We start from the raw sequence: 20,096 nt of genomic DNA on the forward strand, positions 1-20,096 counted from the left end.
GGAGCATGCGCAGTTTCTTCCGAATAATAAGCCCTTTCTATGCATGACCTCAATGTTGAGACATTATAAATTCAACAGCTGACATGCAGGAAACCCTTTTTTGGAATGATCTATAGACACTATGGTCAATATACAGGTGTCATACATTTCGTTTACATTCCTTTATGAGGGGAACTAGTACAATCGACAAGTATGAAAATATTTCGAATTTTAATTAATTTAGTTGCAATTTTACAGGAATGACTTTTAAGGTTAATTGATACTGGCTAGTAAATTTTTTTTTTTTTTTTTTTTTTGATATTTCGATGAAAAGAATTACATGTTTTACATTTCTGCGCCTTTCAAAAGGAGACAGTAACGTCATCTACCAGCTACCAAACAACGTTATGATATATTCCTATTTTGTAATCGAAATATCCAATAGTTTTATACTCAGTACTGAAGAAAAGAGACGAAACAATCGATTCTAATCTTGAGTAAAGCCCTCAGCCGAACTTTATGAGAAAAAAAAAAGTAATATATACCAGTCTTTGTTAGACCCTCACTTTAAAGTTTGTCCCTTTGAAGTTTGAGCGTAACTGAAATTTTAGACGAATTTCGTACATGTCCTCTGTTAAGAAGAATCTTCATACGCTATCTTTATTAAGTTTACTATTTTCAATTTATATATGCTATAACCAAACCAAAACTCAAGAATAAACTTATATGTAATTGGTATTTTTTTGTAGTAGCTTTCAGAGCCAAAATACCTCTAAAATATAGCATAAAATGATCAGAATCGGGTGAGCTTGCAAAATAATCACGTGTTACCACGGTAACATTGATTGACAGTTGGCAAATGCTAATTGTCGGACCGTATACTGGATTCCTACAGCAGAAGGCCATAAAGGTCTCTTTGGTAAATTGCCGAAGACTTCTCGGTACTATTGCGCAATTTTCCCATTTTCTCGCGCAGCAATCAGTGAGGAAAAAAAAGAAAATCGAAAAAATTTTATAACCAGTTTATTACAGGTAACCCGGTAAATGTTCGACGTCACATAAAGTGAAAATTCTTCAGCAAACAGTCTTAAAATCAGGTGAGAATACGAAGGTTTAACCGTCTGTCTCTAGTTATCCGTAAGTAAGATTGTAATAGTATGACGTAATCATATGTTGTAGTTAGACTTAAAAAAATATACTTGTCTTTTGTAAGAAGGTGTACAAAGAGTGAAATAGAAATACAGGGAAACGATGAAAAGGTGGTCATGTTTGCCTTTTGTTCGAAGGAAAATCGTTCATTGAAACCGCTTTAAACTTTCCCAATTTAGACGATGTTTGGATGTTTTGGACTACCTGTATTTATATACATTAGATATGCATTGTATGCTTGGGTTACCTGTGTAAATGGTCACATGATATTAATTTACCATTGGGTTACCTTTGTACTGAAGTCTCAGGGCATCAGGAGGGCTCTAAAAGGTATTCCAATGAATCGAATGGATCCATTGGGAAACAGTTTTTCCATTGCAATCTAGTCGTTCTAGTCGTGAATTGTCATACTTGGGCTAACTGTGCATTAAAGTCCGAACGCATAAGGAGACCCCCAGAATATATTCCAATAGAGCGAATGGATTCATTCTTTGGAAAAAGGCATTTTCCATTGGAATCTAGCCGTTCTAGTCGTGGAAGCACGTGTTTTAAATACGATGTTTAGGATACTTCATATCTTAGTAATAGATAAAATATTCGCGTCCGACCTTTATGGGCATTTAAAACGGCGAGCCGCAGGCGAGCCGTCTTAAAGCCCATAAAGGTCGGACGCGAATATTTTATCTTACTTGTGAAATGAATTAATAATTCATGAGTTTTGAAATGTTATTAACAAATGAGGACTTAGTTGATTGTATGACGAAATTGAATAGCATATTATTCATTGATAATAACAAAATTCTTTCATGGCTTAGTTGCCGGAATGAGTTCTCCCAAAGGAGTCTTGAAATATTGAACACTGAATTTAGCAGTTCGTTTTCATAGAGAGGTTGTAGTAGAAACATGGCTGATCGGTTTCGCTCTGCAAAGAGTAAAGAAGAAGAGTCCAGTTTAGTGTCGGAAGCTACTCCAAAAACTACTCAATACAACACTAAATGGGGCCTAAAAGTTTTCGAGGAATGGCAGGAACAACGGCCAAATAAATTAGCAATGTTAGAACACGTTGGAGGGCCGGTCTCAAAGGTGATGACGTTCAAGATCTGACCGTTAATCTGGAGCACATGTTGCCAAATACCTTAAACCTTTGGTTGTGTAAGTTCGTTGGCGAAGTGGCCAAGAAAAATGGAGAGCGTTATCCACCTAAAACGCTTTATTTGTTAATTTGTGCGATTAACCGACATTTAAGTGAGACGAGAGGAGAGAATGCATTGAACGTTCTCAATAAAGCAAGTAAATTTATTGGGTGTTTTAAATGAATTGCCTTAAATTGCATTTTATATTTAGGTGGAAAAATATTTATTTCATGGTTTTAATAAACTTATTTTTTTATTATAAAGGTTCGCGTCGTTTCACAAAGTATTAGACGCAGAGATGAAGGATGCTACGAAGTGTGGAATAGCTCAGAAGTGCAAGATGGACGCACGTAAAGAAGTAACTGAGGATGAAGAGGCAATATTTTGGGAAAAGGCCTTCTCGGAGGACATTCAGCTGAGTCATTATTGTACACTATCTATTTTTATAATGGCAAAATTTTTGGCCTTCGAGCTGGCGAACACAGGTTACTTAGGCTTAGCAACATTTCTGTTAAAGAAGGTGTGATCATGATAATTTTTGATGAAAGTTTGTCAAAAACATTTCATGGCGGGTTAAAAGATTTGCACAATAAGCCTCGTTTCATACAGCATAAGTGCCATGATACTGGAAGTCAGCATAATCGATGTTTAGCTGCGTTGTATTCAGTTTATATCAGTAAGGTGCAAGATTTTGCTGAAAGTCTTGAAAGCTTTTATTTTCGGCCGCATAGAAATGGCAAGTTCGTTTACGAAAGAAGCGCTGATATTGTCGATTTTGATTGGAAATTTGACTTGTCAGACGATGTACTAGCCAGTATTCCAATGCCAGAGGATTCGTTGAGCAGTAATATTAATAATTTTTGTGCAATTTCAGTATTTAACAACTGCAATATCAACTTTGGGTACGCGAATAAGTAATATTTATAATATTGGCATGTATTCATGTACAAACTTATTGATTAATAAACCTTGTAGAATTCCAAAGGACAGGACTCTTTATAAAAGTTAAGCATACTAATTAGGCGGGTTAGAGATCTTTATAAAAGTTAAGAATACTAATTAGGCGGGTTAGAGATCTTTTTATAAAAGTTAATCATATTAATAAGCATACTATTTACAATTCATCAACCCCAGCCTTTCCCTGCTGACTATTCAACCCTCCCCGTGCTTTAAGTTTCACACGTCCTGTATCGAGAATTACAAACCATCCACGTGACCTGAATCCAGGTCTTTCACTGGGTAATTACCTCATGAATTATTAATGAATTTTACAATAAGATTTAGAGACGTGAAGAAGTTTGGAACAATTGTTTTAAATAAGTAGTTCTAAATTTACAAAGCTTAGATGTTGTCATTTAGGCTGAAGTCTTACTGCATCCGCATTCGAAATTTTTTGAGTTGGGCTTATGCGCGCCAGAGATTATTTACCAGATCTTTTCAGCTCGATCGTTTGATAAAAAATAAGTAGTTCATATGACTTACGCGGCAGGCAGGAGTTTGAAAGATCGTGATACTTGACCAATTCACATAAAAAACTTAGTAAAGCTACTTCACGAATCGAATTCGTCCGCCATTTTGAATCAGGTATATATCATTTGAATCAATTTGAATTCTTTTAACTGCGCTCAACTTTGATGGATTTCCAAAATTTTTTAACACCCTTTGAAAAGATGTTACCTTGGTTATACATATGCTTTTATGTTTTTTGTTTGAAGGATAATTCTACCAAATCATTACGTACATCCGGGTTAACACGAGATGCGCACGCACCGCCATGGTTCAGTGCACTTCACCGTATTGCCGTGGTTCGGTAGTTCATAATTTACTCCTCAATTCTTCGTTTATTTCAGTTGAAATCTTTCAGGTAAGTTTTCAAATTTACTTGTTTAATTTATTTCAACATAGTAGACGTGTTTCTACTACACATTTGGGGTTTTTGAACCCAATTTTTTTTTTTTTTTTTTTTTTTTGCGAGTGTGACGTGTCACGCTTGTCAAACTTATAATTCACCGTTCGAAGCACCAGGACGTGTCCCGTGTGCTTTTCTTTCGAACTGTGTAAGGCATATAGACGTGTCTTGTGCCTTCTTATGGTAAGAATATTTATTTCTACCATTATTTATTGTGTACAACGAGTTTGACACACATTTGACTAGCGACTCTGTCGCCTTAGTCTTACTACGTGGACGTGTTTCACTGTGTATATATATCTGATTAGATTGCACCTAATCTAGTTCTCATCGTTCTCTTTAGACGATGTCGGATATGGAGGAAAGCACTGAAGGGCTATCAAAAATAAAAGAATTCTTTACGGATCTTATGAAAGATACCAAAGAGGGCATTTTGTCTCGTGTCCAAGAATCCATTGATAAGGTCTACTCTGACTTTGAAGTTTACGAGGAAGACTCCACCAAGGAGACTCCTGATAATGACAGTACGGCCTTTGGATCTAGCGCATCATTAGCAGCCAAAATCGAGAGCTTTGTTGATCCCAATAAAGTGGAATCAAGTGATGCCTTCAAATCCCTTGTTGAGGAGTTAAGTGTCACTGAAAAGACTTCGGCCGACATCAACGATGGTTTAGCTGAAATAGTCAATAGTTTGCTAAAAGACAAACTTCCTAAAGAAAAGCTGTCAGGATTACAGGAGAAATATTTAAGACCAAACAACTGTCCTAATCTGGTCGCTCCTAAGATTAACAAACAGATTTGGCAACAACTTCACCAAGAGACGAGAAATTCTGACTCTGCACTCCAGAAGGCCCAAGCCCTATTGATATCTGGCCTTTGTGCCATACTTCAACTATGTAATACTTCAGAGGGAGACCAAAAGAGTACCTTGACTCATGCAGTCGTTTTGCTCCTTTCTGCTAACAGAGAGTTTAATCTGAAGAGAAGGGATTTGGTACGACCAGATCTTAATAAGCAATATGCAGCACTATGCAATCCCTCTACAGCTGTATCCACCTATCTGTTTGGAGATAAGCTTAATAAAGAAGTAGAGGAGCTTACCAAGTCTAATAAGCTTTGCAATAAAGTCACCCCTAAACAACGTACAGAACCTTACAGAGTTCCTCCCTCAAGGGGTCATGGACGTGGCCGCTTTGGTCCACATAGCAACAAAGGGAAAGGTCCAAAATATGGTGGATCACCTTTTTTAGGGGCAGGCCGGGGTCAGACCAGGCCCCAAAATCCTCCAAGAAACCAGCAGAACAAGAATCAGTAGAGCCATCAACGCAGGTAAGTTCACTGTCATGCTCAACTCCAATTTCTAGTGTGATTGCCAGTCAATGCCAGTTTAAGGCAGGAGGGCTACAAGAATTTGTTAATGAATGGACTAAGATCACTACGGATCCATTTGTGTTGGATGCCATAGCCAACTGCCATGTTGAATTTGATTTTATTCCTGATCCTCAGATCAGTGTTTCAAGACCCCGCTTAAGTTTTTCTGAGTCAGAACAAACTATCATTGACAATGAAATAGCAAAATTCCTAAAAAAGGGAATTATTGTGTATTCCGTCCCTGAATTTGGAGAAATTGTATCCCCAATTTTTATTAGGCCCAAAAAAGATGGGTCCCATAGGGTCATATTTTAATCTGAAGAGACTGAATGAACATGTCTCATACCACCATTTTAAAATGGATACTCTCGAGACTGCAGTTAAGCTCATGCGTCCTCATTGTTTCATGACTTCTATTGATCTTAAGGACGCCTACTATTCTATACCTATTGCTCCAGAACACCAAAAATATCTCAAAGTTATTTGGGGAGATCATTTATTTGCCTTTACTTGTTTACCCATGGGTTTAACAAGCAGCCCTAGAATTTTTACCAAAGTTCTCAAACCTGTCTTTGCTACTTTGAGAAGCAAATTTGGCCATACCTGTTTAGGATATATTGATGACTCTTTATATGTTGAGGATAGTTATGCAGAATGTGAAGAGGCAACTTTGCATGCGGTCCAACTTTTCAGCAGTTTAGGTTTTATGATCCATGCAGATAAATCTGTTATTACCCCTTCACAATCCATTGAATTTTTGGGGTTTATCCTGGACTCTGTTAATATGACAGTGCGGCTAACCCTAAAAAAGTAGACAAAATTATGCAGCTTTGTCAATCCTTTTGCCATTTGAATAAGCGATTTTCTATTCGCCAAGTGGCTGTGCTCCTTGGCTCCCTTGTCTCCAGTTTTCCTGGAGTGGAGTTTGACCCTTTACATTACCGCTCTATTGAACTGGATAAAGAATTTCACTTAAAACTTAATAATGGCAATTTTGATGCAGAAATGTCATTATCTGCTGCTAGTCTGAGGGAAATTCAGTGGTGGATTGACCATATTCCTTCAGCCTCAAGGAAAATTCACCCTACAAGGCCTGACTTAATTGTTTACACTGATGCCTCAGAAACTGGGTGAGGTGCTAAAACAAGTCATGGTGATTCTACCTTTGGGATTTGGTCCAAACATGAATCTAAAATGCACATTAATTATCTTGAATTATTAGCCATTCAATTGGCATTATCTTCTTTGTGTGAAGTTCAGGGCCCACTCCATATTCGTATTATGAGTGATAATACCACTGCTGTTGCTTATGTCAATGCCATGGGCAGCTGTAAGTCAGTGGACTGCAACTCGGTTGCCCGTAACATTTGGGAGTGGGCTATTGAACGCCAAATTTGGCTTTCAGCAGCCCATATTCCGGGTGTCAGCAATGTTGATGCTGACCAATTATCCCGTAATTTGAACATGGAGCTGGAATGGATGCTCTCAGCATCGGCATTTCACCAAATTGTTTCATTATTTGGTCTACCAGACATAGATCTCTTTGCCAGTCGGCTCAATGCCCAACTTGAGATCTATGTCTCGTGGAAACCAGACCCAATGGCCAAGTTCATTGATGCTTTTTCCATTGATTGGTCTGGTTAATATTTTTACGCCTTTCCACCCTTTTGCCTTGTCTCTAGGTGTGTGCAAAAAATAATCCAGGCACAGGCATCAGGAATTCTAATCATTCCTTTGTGGCCGACACAACCCTATTTTTCAGTAGTCCTGAGTCTCCTCACCGAGATTCCTTATGTACTGAAAGCCTCCAATCACAACCTGGTTCATCCAACGCTGACCAGGCCTCATCCACTCCACAGTCGGCTGGAGCTCGTGGTTTGCAAATTATCAGGAGATCCTTACAAGAGTCAGACATTCCGTCACAGGTTGTCGACGTCATCATGTGTTCCTGGCGAAAGAACACCCACAAGCAATACAAAGTATACATTGAAAAGTGGTCTCAGTTTTGTGGTAAAAAAGCAATCGATCCCTTGCATCCGACTGTGAAATGGTTATTAGTGTTCCTTCACTCTCTGTTCCAACAAGGATTAAGCTATTCAGCATTAAATACAGCTCGTTCAGCCATCTCCAATCTTGATTTCAAGAATGGTTCCGGCGTCAACCCTATAGGCCAACACCCTCTTGTTTGTAGATACCTCAAGGGTGTATTTAATCAAATCAAGCCAGTTCCCAAGTATAATACTATCTGTCCAGTGGAAACGGTTCTTCAGTTTCTCAGTCTAATGTGGCCATTGGACAAGATCACCCTTAAGGAACTCACATTGAAATTAGTGATGCTGATTGCCCTCACCACAGGACAACGATGTCAAACTTTGTCATTTCTCGACATGTCGGAAAAGTACATGCAAATAAATCACAACTGTTACGACTTTGCGCTAACAGAACATCTTAAACAAGACAAACCAGGCAAGGTTTTCGGTAATTTAAGACTTTACAAGTATACCGTTGCAGAATTGTGTGTCTACACCACTCCGCCTTAGCCTCATAATAACTCCGACTTTTAGATAAATTCTCTACATGACAATCAAACTTCAGATATTCACCAATTGTAACTCCTAATAATATCATTTCAGAATTAGCCTTAATATTCTTATTTAGTGCTGTAATGTTCAAATTCTTGTTTTTGTGCTTCTGTCCAAAACTGATTGTCTGGAACTTGTCATTGTTACACTTGAGTAGATTATTTTCATACCAATTCATTATGTTCAGTCCATCATTCGTCAATATCCTCTCCACGTCTTCTATTCTATTAGCAGCACTATAGATTTGACGATCGTCTGCGTACATCGATATTCTGCTTTGGTCGATATTATACGCCAAGTCGTTTTGATATATATTCCACATCAGAGGTCCAAAATTGGATCCTTGGGGACAGCCTCTTACCACAGTTTTCCACTCGCTCATGATTTCATTGCCCATTCTAACTCTGTTCTTCCTTTCTGAGGAATACGATCGTAACAGTTTAATAGCATCATCACCAAATCCATATCCCTTGAGCTTCGCTAACAGTAGTGTTGGGTTTAGAGAATCAAAAGCTTTAGATAGATCAGACGACAGCACTCCGATTACTTTTTTCTCATCTAGTGATTTTTTCCAATCTTCCAGGAGATTTATGAGCGCTGTCTCACAACTGTTTCTTTTACGATATGCTGTTAAGGTCGTGCTCAAGTAAGGTTCAATATAATGCGATACTTGGCCTGCCAGTAACTGCTCAAATACTTTATCAATCGTGCTTAGGACTGTAATTGGGCCGTAATTCTTCAAATCCTTGTGATCATCCTTTTTAAAAACCGGGACCCAGATTCCTTTTTTCCAATCATCCGGCCAATAACGTTTTTCTATGCAACCATTAAAGATCCTTGTCAATGATGATGACAGCTCATTACTTGCAATACTAAGTAGTCTTGGAGATATTTGATCGTGCCCATCACTTTTATTTTGGTTTAAGTTCCTCGAGGATTTTTCTACTTCGCCGTCGTGAAGTCTATGAAATTCGAATTTTGGGGCATTGACGAATTTCTTATTAGTTTGGATGTCATACACACTTTTATGGCTTTCTAGTTCCTTTTCCTTAGACAGCAATATACAGGGATCCCCGATGTCAGCGGCTACATTTACAAAATGATCAACAAATTGGTTAGCAACTTGAATCTGATTCGTTAATGGACGACCATCAATCTCCAAGTTGATACGTGTATCATCTATACTTGATGACTTAGAGTTCAAGAAAGGTTTAAACACTGTATAAAACTCCCTAGGATTAGTCTTGGCAGATTCTGTTTTAGTCATCCAGTAATCTTTAATAGCTTTTCTACGTAGCTTGGTTGCGTTGTTTCTCCAAAAATTCTTCAATTTTAGATTTTCTTGTGTGGGGCTCCTAGAGTATCTCTTCTGGTATTTACGTTTCTGTCTTATAGCTTTCTTTCATTCCGACGTCATGTACGGGACGTCTTGTGCCCGCACTCTCATCTTTTTACGAGGTGCATGTACATCAGCAACACTAGTGAACAGCATATTCCAGTAAGAGTATTGGTCATCCATCGTGTCAAATATTTCCGCAACTTGCCATGGCGCAGACTGTAGATCTTGTAGGTAATCCTTTACATTTAAATTCTTAAAACTTCTGAATGAAATTAACTTGTTTGGATAGTGTTTACCATTCACGTTCATAATGCCATAAACCAGCGCATGATCGCTTATGCCAGGGTCGTAAGTATCACAGTCTCTAAAAAGTTCGGGTTTATTGGTTAAAATAACGTCCAGCAGTGACTTACTTGTTTCGGTTATCCTGGTAGGCTTGTCTATGAGGCATGAAAGACTATGTACGTCTTCAAGATCCCTTTGCATTTTTCCTTCTCTGCTTCCAGGATTCAGGCGATTAAGGTTAGGATCTCCAGTAACTATAATGAATTGTGTTTGCAAGCTTGCCCACGATACAATGTCATTCAGTTCTTCGTCTAGTGTAACATAGTATTCGCACCCAATACACTTAGGTGGTCTATATACGCCAACAACGATAACTTTATGTTGACCAAATTTCGATTCAATAGCGAGAGATTCAAACGTTTTATATTTTCTGTTTGTTTTCAATCTTTTTGTTTGTAGAGTAGACGCAAAGTATGCCATTATTCCACCTCCACCTTTTGCACGATCATTACGGTAACAATTATATCCCTTAAGTTTAAATTGACTATTAGGATAAGAAGCATCAATTTTTGTTTCGTTGAGGAATACAACGTGGGCTTTAAGCTGGTTCACCAACATGCTCAGTTCTTCAAACTTATTTTGGATGCTGTTGACATTCAAGTGGCATATCATTAGTCCACTACTATTCTTCTGTCTTGTGGTAATAATTGTAGGCTCATCACCGTCCCCCAAGGGACACTCATTGGTATCTGCAGTTTGGGTTTAGTAATATTCTTGTTTTGTTTCAGATTTATAAAGGAAATCCCTCTGTAAATCATGTCTCTACAGTTGAATTCATCCTACAGTGCGATTATACCTTCCAAAACTTATGTTTTTAACAATGAATGCACTTTGACGGTAAATGAAAAATCAAATGTTCAGGAAAATTTGTCGAAAAAAGTTGATATCCGCGTAGATGATTATTATGATGATGATGAGCACACAAAAAATCCAGACTTTTCGAATAACATTCGTTTTCCCAATAAAGTAGACACGACTGCAACACTACGTGAGAAGAAAAGAAATTTGGAAGTATCTGACGCTCCATGTGTTGCTACCAACAGCAAGTTATACGACATAGACGATGTTTTTATTAGTAATATTAAAGTATAATCTGATCAAGACGACATTAAGATCCTGGAAATCCTGGAAGCTGGACCTCCAAGCCAACACGGAAAACAAAATCAAGATGAAAAACAAGACCTTTATGACTTGTATTATAAAGAAGTTGAAGATATGTTGTCCGAGCTAAACGACGAAACGGAAGGTGACAGCTCAAACAGAGATGATTTGTTTTGTGGAAGCTATGAGCTTTATATTGACAAATATAAAAAGGGCGTTCTGCATCTATGAAGAAACAATGTATGATGCACTAGTATGGAGCACACTGGCGACGTCGATTTGGTAAAAATTCGGTGAAAATTGCAAGCATTCTGATAAAATCAAAAAGACTAATAACTGGTCAACCTTTCTGTCTTTTAAAAGTAAAATATAACTATTGATTTCCTTTCAATAAAAAGTTCATAGCGGTTTTTTAACAAATCGCGCTCTTTCCGTTTGTTGTTTTGATTATTAAAAACGAAAAGTGTTTATCATCGTGAGTGATCAAAACATGCCACAAACAGAATGAGTGATTACGCGCTAGTTGACGCAGGGGAATAGGGTAGGCAACATTCTAAGCTGCATTTGATTTATAAAAATAGCTCAACCGGCAATTTTTAAGGCGCGCGATATTAAGAAAGTTTCCCTCTCTTATTTATGTTCTCTTGCATTGACTTATACTGATGTCGTTCATTTTATTATTATTTTTATCTATTTATTTATTTATTTATTATTTTTGCTTTGTATGATATATTATTTCCTGTTTATTATTGAACGAACAAGTGTGCTGAATTTTGAACTTATTTCAAAATTTCTTCAAAAGAGTTTTCTTATTTTATGATAGCTCTCAAAAAAAGATATGTAAAACAGATTTCAACATTGCAAGACAATTACTTCCTTAGCTTAGTTTTAGTTTCCGTGTTAAGAGTTTTTTCTTTTTTCGCCATCTGTTTTTCGAAAATATGTCAGTCAAGATGGTAATATATTCCCATTAAAGAGCTGGTATCATAAATAATCGACTGCATACTCGTCAGTGATGTTGGTCCAAACGACAACATATTGAGTCCAAAGAATTTCTGACCTTAACTTGCGTATGTAGGGTCTACTCTAGGATTTCCAATCCAAACCTTAATTTATTATCAACATTTCTTCGAAATCGAATCTCATTCTTGAAGAAAGATATGTAAAGCAGATGTCACCAAGACAATGCAAGACAATGGTCCATTCTTAAAATGATCTTGAATGCGAGGCTAACAGGAGTAGATATGAAGTACCAATTCTACGCCATGTGGATCGTGGATCATGTGGATCGTGGATCAACCCCCCACCCCCATCAGGGTTTTTACAGAGGTGACGTAACGGCTATTCTAAGTGAGGTTCCAGTGAGGTAGGGGGAGGGGTGATCTACATCCAACCATCATGGGAAGACCGGCCGACCGCCCGAGTAGAGGTTCTGATCGAAATCGGGGCCTGGAAAGGTTTGGGGAAGGTGTTTTAAAACACAAATCAAAATCCTTTGTTTAAAAAACGAAGTTTTTGAATTAATGAGCTGACTTCCTTTGTTGGAATGACATGTTTAATTAGCAGACTTAAATGAGAAGCTGTACTCATGTTTTAAGTGGTTTATATCGCCAAAGCCGCCTTTGTCGGAATCACTGACTAATGTTTAATTGGCAGGAAGCTTTTGTTGGAGAGGATTAAATCCTGTGTTTCGGCGACTGGTGGTTAGGAGTTATGAATTAATGAGTCTAGCCTTTAGAAGTCAAAAGACGTTGGACGAGCGTTCTGATTGGGCCTACTTTTGAAGTCTTTTTGTTGGAATGACATGTTTAATATTAGCAGACTTAGATGAGAAGCTGTACTTATGTTTTAATTGGTTTATATCGCCTAAACCGCCTTTGTCGGAATCACTGACTAATGTTTAGTTGGCAGGAAGCTTTTGTTGGAGAAGATTAAATCCTGTGTTTCGGCGACTGGTGGTTAGGAGTTATGAATTAATGAGTCTAGCCTTTAGAAGTCATTTTAAGGACTATAAAATCGAAAAATTTCAGACTTTTAGTCACTACAAGCGAACCTTTGAAGAGTGTGGATCAAAACAAGCAAGTAAGTAAAAGGATGGCTTTTCACTGCGACGCATGCGACAAGTCCTTTACAGAAGAGACGAACTTAGTAAGGCACAAAAAGGCTATTCACAGTGGGCGATTATTCACCTGTGAACGATGCGGGAAACAGTTTAATCGGAAGGATGCCCTAAAAAGACATGAACAAGTCTGCGGAGGTGGCTCTTCAAAACGGAAAGTAGAGGAAAAAGAAAACGCCCCACCGATGGAAAAACAGAAGACAATGACCGAGGCAGAAATTATTGAATACGAGGTGAATATAATTCATAATCTAATTTTTGTTATAATCATGTAAACCACAGAATATGTCAATACCTCTACTAACCATAAGATACGTAGTTTTTCAAGTCGTCTTATATACCAATTTTTTCGATTTCAGTTAGCAAACATACCGGCGGAGATGTATGAAGAATACGACGGAGAAATTCTGGGGGATAATGAAGTGGTAGGTAAGCCTCTATTATCTTCATATCGGATCTTTGTAGAGTAACTTTTTCTAAGAACTAATTCTTTTCTCTAGGATGATGTACAAATAGGTGGTGGAGAGACTGAAGAATGCGCGCTTGGTGGAAATGTGACCACGTTTAAGTATGAACCCAACAAGAATGAAAAATATGATCTGTTGCTCACCCTGCGAGGAAAACGAAAGACCATCATCAAAAAACTGAAAACCCTGCTCAAAAAACATCGCGGGATCAAGTGGTTTCTGTGTGTTAAGGTGAAGATGGTTAAAACGAGCCCCGACGGTCAGGACCAGATCTCAACCCCCCATTTTCGCACCAAATGCTACACTACAGTCAATGATACAGAAATTGGAAAAAAAAACTACGTGCATGGAATGGAAAAGATCAAGAACTCTTTCTTGGAATACCAGAGAGAAGGGTCTGGATGGTTATTGGAAGAGGTAATTAAATTGCACCATCGTTATAGCACAAAGGGGATCACTCGACCGGCGATGATTTTCTGCTGTATGTACATACATTAAAACTGTATATCACCGCTTAATAAAGTATTGTTGCTATCATAGGTGTTGGAAATCGATTTAGGAGTCGCTGCTTACACTCCTCTCGAGGGATCGAGTTACATACCTCTACCCAAGAAGATCAAAGACAAGAAAGCGGTGCTCAACATTCAAAATGAAGATGAAAAATGCTTTTTATGGTCAGTACTAGCGGCGAAACACCCCACTCACTGGAGCCATCACGCAAACCGCGTCAACAATTATCAAAGGTATGAAGCTGAACTAAATATGTCAGGAATCGAGTACCCCGTTAAGATCAATCAAGTGAAAAAATTCGAGAACCAGAATAGAGAAATTAGTATCAATGTCTTTGGGTATGAAAATAAAGAGCTATTTCCCCTTTACATTACGAAAGAGAAGAAAGAATTACATGTGAATTTGTTACTGTTTTCTCAAGATGACACGCGTCACTACTGTTTAATCAGGGATTTAAGTAGATTGTTGGATAGTATGAGTAGAGATGGGCATAGAAAGTACCACTGTATGTATTGTTTGCATGGCTTTGTCAGGCGAGATTTGTTAGAAGATCACGAACCTCACTGTAGAAAACACGGACCCCAGAAAATCCGACTGCCTGACGAAGACCATACAACACTGTCATACAATGACGTACAAAAACAACTGAAAGTACCTTTTATCATTTATGCAGATTTCGAATCGATTTTAGTGAATTGTGATGATACAGAATTAGACCCTAGTACAAGTTTTACACAAAAAACGCAACATCATATACCCAGTGGGTTTTGTTACAATGTAGTATCTACTGTCGAGCAATATTGCTTCCCGCCTGTTCTCTATCGCGGAGAAGATTGTGTCGATAAGTTTTTAGACTGTTTGATTGAAGAACGAAAGCAGATAGGGGAAATCTTGAAGATGGTAGTACCCATGGACATTAGTGAAGAACAGGAGCGGGAGTTTCAGGCAGCAACCCTTTGTCACATTTGTAACGAGGAATTGGGTGCGGACAGGGTAAGGGATCATGATCATTTGACAGGGGTGTACAGGGGGGCGGCCCACAATGACTGTAACTTGAATTATAAGTTTACAGGAAAGATACCCGTTGTTCTTCACAATCTTCGTGGGTACGACTCACATTTAATTCTACAAAAACTCGGAAAAATCAAGGGGGAGAATATTAGTTGTATACCCAATAATACGGAAAAGTATATTTCATTTTCAGTTGGGGATTTAGTATTCATAGACTCACTTCAGTTTTTGAATAGCTCACTAGAGAAATTAGTAATGAATCTAAGTAAGGAAGGAGATGATAAGTTTAAGACCCTGAAGAAGTATGTGGAGAGTGAGAAGGTATCTCTCTTGTTGAGGAAGGGGGTGTACCCCTATGAATACATGAATAGTTTTGGCAAGTTTGAAGAAACCTGTTTACCCCGTATCGATTGCTTTTATAGTTCGTTGATGGGTAGCACGATTTCACAAGCAGACTACGAACATGCACAGAATGTATTTAGAGAATTTCAGTGTAGGAATCTAGGAGACTACCACGACTTGTATTTGAAATCGGACGTTTTACTGTTAGCAGATGTGTTTGAAAACTTTAGAGAAGTTTGTCTGGAGTACTACCAACTCGACCCAGGTCATTTTTACACCTCTCCCGGTCTTTCTTGGTTAGCATGTTTAAAGATGACTGGCGTGGAGTTGGAATTACTCACAGACCCCGATATGTATCTGTTTTTGGAGGAAGGGTTAAGGGGTGGGATTTCGATGATTACACATCGATTTGCAAGAGCGAATAATCGCTATGTAGAAGGTTGTAACCCAGAATTAGAAAATAATTATATCATGTATCTCGACGCAAACAATCTCTACGGTTGGGCTATGTCTGAAGCGCTCCCTGTTAACAACTTTGGATGGTTGAGTGACCCGGAAGTGGACGAACTTCGCGAGAACCTCATGACCATCCCTGTAGACGGAGGTGAAGGATATATACTGGAAGTGGACCTCAGCTACCCCAAAGAACTACACGATTTTCATAATGACTACCCCCTAGCACCAGAAAGGCGAAAGGTAACAGAGGAAATGCTCTCTCCCTACTGTCAGCAACTTCTTGAGGACCTGAACCTTGGCGGTGCTCCCACAGACAAACTGGTACCTAACTTGAACGATAAGACGAAGTACGTTCTTCATTACCGCAACCTGAAACAGTACTTGTCACTGGGTATGAAACTGGAAAAAGTACACCGAGTGTTGGGGTTTGACCAATCTCCCTGGCTAAAGAAATACATCGACTTCAATACCGAAAAACGGAAAAATGCAAGAAATGACTTTGAAAAAGACTTTTTCAAGTTGATGAACAACAGCGTGTTTGGCAAGACCATGGAGAACTTGAGAAAGCGAGTGAATGTCAAGCTGATCAACACGGAAAAGCAGCTCAAAAAACTGACAGCATCACCCCTCTTTGACTACTTCAGAATCTTTGATGAAAACTTGGTGGCAGTCAACATGAAGAAACCATCACTTTATTTAAATAGACCTATTTACATCGGGTTCAGTATTTTAGAATTGTCTAAAACCCTGATGTACGACTTTCATTATAATTACATCAAGCAGAAATACAGTACCCAGGCAACCCTACTGTTTACAGACACAGATTCCCTGTGTTATAACATCAAGACAGAGGACATCTACCAAGATATGTTTCAAGACCTTGACCTATTTGACACCTCAGAGTACCCTAGAGACCACACCCTCTATAGTACAACAAACAAGAAGGTGATTGGTAAGATGAAGGACGAGACCCATGGGCTACCCATCAAAGAGTTTGTGGGTCTACGACCAAAAATGTACTCTCTTCTCTACGCTGAGGATGGCCGTGAGGTTGAGAAAAAAACTGCTAAGGGAATTGCGAAACAGGTGACGAAGCGGGATATCAGACATACCCACTATAGAGATTGTTTGCTTAAGCGAAAGAGAACCATGGCTAACATGAAACAAATACGTAGCTATAAGCATCAAGTATTTACAATAAACCTAAACAAAGTGGGTCTTAGCCCCTATGATGATAAGCGCTACATCTTAGAGGATGGGGTGACTACTATAGCTCATGGTCATTACAAGACCAATGTAATATAATGGTACATTTATGATTGATACGTGTAAATAAACAATTGTAAAGTACAAAGTGATGTCTACTGTCTCTCGCACGCTTCAGCCTTCATACAGATGTAGCCGCATAAATTTCGATCTCACTACCACTAGATTCACTGCTTGCACTACGGAAGGGTCTTGTTTCCTCAAGTGTGTAGAGTTCTAGAGGAGGGTCGATGAGGGGATGAGGGTTATGTAATTTCCAAAGATGATGAATAATGCTAGAAATGATGATTACCACCACGATGATGAGCACGGTTCCCACAACAACATAGATGTATAATGTTTCTGACATAACTTTAGAGCTTTTTGGTCTTGAAAACGGAGAGGGTGTGTTGTATTTAGATTTGTGAACTGAAGATGACTGTACAGTACATGAAGAGCTTAGGGTGGGTTGAACTATATTGATGGTTGTTTTCTGGTTGGATGTACTTGGGATGGTGGAAAGAAATACTACAGGAGATTGAGTGTTTGAATTCAGACTTGAATAGGATTGTGAAGATGTAACTATGTATGAAGGACTTGTAATTGGATTTGATGATGTAGGTGAAATCATATTTATCGACGAGATGGAGTTTGTGAAGGCGCTTGATGGTGTGGTAGAAATACAATCTGTTTTGAAAGTCAAGAAAACCGGGAACTTCTGATTAGAAAACATAAGACAATCCAAAGGATTACCTCTTAGATCGATGAATGTGATGTTGGAGTTTTGGAGGCTGGAAGTATTGTTTAAGTAGATAATATGATTGTCTCTTAGAGAAATGCTTGAATACTTGTCCAGTGTTTGAAAACTTGGAAGTTTTGCCAGGCTTAATCCGGAACAGTCAATCAGACCAAGACTTGGTAGACAGATGCACCTTTCATAACAATCACTTCCAGCCTGCGCTGGGATAGCAAATACAAACAAGGGGGCTAAAAACAGCATATTGAGTGTGTCTTGCTTTCCCACACTTAGTGATAAAGTTTACCGAAAGTATGTAAGCCGAGTAGTCATTCATCTTCATAAAAACATGTCAATCAATTTTAAGTTAGAGATACCGATCTGATAAGAGCCTTTGTTATTTTTATTTAGAGTTTTTAAAAACATGTCCCGGTGGTCTCAAATTGTCCCTATGATAGTACTAAATTGTCCCTGTCTTAACAGTTAAAATGTCCCCGTTTTATCAAATTGTCCCTGTGATAGTACTAAATTGTCCCTGTATTGTCAAAATATCCCTGTGATAGTACTAAATTGTCCCTGTAATATCAAAATGTCCCTGTCTTAACAGTTAAAATGTCCCCGTTTTATCAAATTGTCCCTGTCTTAACAGTTAAAATGTCCCGGTTTTATCAAACTGTCCCTGTAATTTCAAAATGTCCCGGTTATCAAACTTAAACAAAAAGTAAAAATAAAAAATAAAAAATTATAACATATAAAATGTCATGTCCCCAAAATATTGAAGCATTCATCATGGTAACACGATACCCTAAACATTGTCCTGTACCAGGGTCTTGCCTCTTGAAGGTAGGGTTTTCTTTCTTCTTTAGACATGAAATGCACATTTGCTAAATGATTAGAAAGTTTGACTAGATTTGTTTTTAAACACCCTGGTACAGGACAATGTTTAGGGTATCGTGTTACCATGATGAATGCTTCAATATTTTGGGGACATGACATTTTATATGTTATAATTTTTTATTTTTTATTTTTACTTTTTGTTTAAGTTTGATAACCGGGACATTTTGAAATTACAGGGACAGTTTGATAAAACCGGGACATTTTAACTGTTAAGACAGGGACAATTTGATAAAACGGGGACATTTTAACTGTTAAGACAGGGACATTTTGATATTACAGGGACAATTTAGTACTATCACAGGGATATTTTGACAATACAGGGACAATTTAGTACTATCACAGGGACAATTTGATAAAACGGGGACATTTTAACTGTTAAGACAGGGACAATTTAGTACTATCATAGGGACAATTTGAGACCACCGGGACATGTTTTTAAAAACTCTAAATAAAAATAACAAAGGCTCTTATCAGATCGGTATCTCTAACTTAAAATTGATTGACATGTTTTTATGAAGATGAATGACTACTCGGCTTACATACTTTCGGTAAACTTTATCACTAAGTGTGGGAAAGCAAGACACACTCAATATGCTGTTTTTAGCCCCCTTGTTTGTATTTGCTATCCCAGCGCAGGCTGGAAGTGATTGTTATGAAAGGTGCATCTGTCTACCAAGTCTTGGTCTGATTGACTGTTCCGGATTAAGCCTGGCAAAACTTCCAAGTTTTCAAACACTGGACAAGTATTCAAGCATTTCTCTAAGAGACAATCATATTATCTACTTAAACAATACTTCCAGCCTCCAAAACTCCAACATCACATTCATCGATCTAAGAGGTAATCCTTTGGATTGTCTTATGTTTTCTAATCAGAAGTTCCCGGTTTTCTTGACTTTCAAAACAGATTGTATTTCTACCACACCATCAAGCGCCTTCACAAACTCCATCTCGTCGATAAATATGATTTCACCTACATCATCAAATCCAATTACAAGTCCTTCATACATAGTTACATCTTCACAATCCTATTCAAGTCTGAATTCAAACACTCAATCTCCTGTAGTATTTCTTTCCACCATCCCAAGTACATCCAACCAGAAAACAACCATCAATATAGTTCAACCCACCCTAAGCTCTTCATGTACTGTACAGTCATCTTCAGTTCACAAATCTAAATACAACACACCCTCTCCGTTTTCAAGACCAAAAAGCTCTAAAGTTATGTCAGAAACATTATACATCTATGTTGTTGTGGGAACCGTGCTCATCATCGTGGTGGTAATCATCATTTCTAGCATTATTCATCATCTTTGGAAATTACATAACCCTCATCCCCTCATCGACCCTCCTCTAGAACTCTACACACTTGAGGAAACAAGACCCTTCCGTAGTGCAAGCAGTGAAT

At 38.2% G+C, this 20,096-nt stretch overlaps 3 protein-coding genes and 1 pseudogene across 3 annotated transcripts; all 4 read left to right on the forward strand.

Annotated features, from left to right (window-relative positions):
• Window positions 1-838: 838 nt before the first annotated feature.
• Window positions 839-3,179, forward strand: LOC148912918 (zinc finger MYM-type protein 2-like; annotated as a pseudogene).
• Window positions 3,180-4,516: 1,337 nt separating this feature from the next.
• LOC148912919 (uncharacterized) lies at window positions 4,517-5,485 on the forward strand. Its single transcript, XM_089026345.1, has one exon. It carries the CDS (start codon window positions 4,517-4,519, stop codon window positions 5,483-5,485), a length of 969 nt encoding a protein of 322 aa, XP_088882471.1.
• A 1,337-nt stretch (window positions 5,486-6,822) lies between these two features.
• On the forward strand, window positions 6,823-8,081 carry LOC148912920 (uncharacterized). The gene is made up of 2 exons (XM_089026346.1): window positions 6,823-7,180; window positions 7,246-8,081. The coding sequence occupies exons 1-2, from the start codon at window positions 6,823-6,825 to the stop codon at window positions 8,079-8,081; spliced, it is 1,194 nt and encodes a 397-aa protein (XP_088882472.1).
• Window positions 8,082-13,838: 5,757 nt separating this feature from the next.
• On the forward strand, window positions 13,839-17,167 carry LOC148912921 (uncharacterized). Its single transcript, XM_089026239.1, has 2 exons — window positions 13,839-13,911; window positions 14,035-17,167. Exons 1-2 carry the CDS (start codon window positions 13,846-13,848, stop codon window positions 17,116-17,118), a joined length of 3,150 nt encoding a protein of 1,049 aa, XP_088882365.1. The 5' UTR covers window positions 13,839-13,845; the 3' UTR covers window positions 17,119-17,167.
• Window positions 17,168-20,096: the final 2,929 nt, after the last annotated feature.

This window comes from Actinia tenebrosa, unplaced genomic scaffold (assembly GCF_029948245.1).
Source record: "Actinia tenebrosa isolate PJP-AT-01 unplaced genomic scaffold, QUT_ActTen_1.0 PGA_scaffold10__47_contigs__length_13832649, whole genome shotgun sequence".
In the NCBI taxonomy this organism is placed as follows: domain Eukaryota; kingdom Metazoa; phylum Cnidaria; class Anthozoa; order Actiniaria; family Actiniidae; genus Actinia; species Actinia tenebrosa.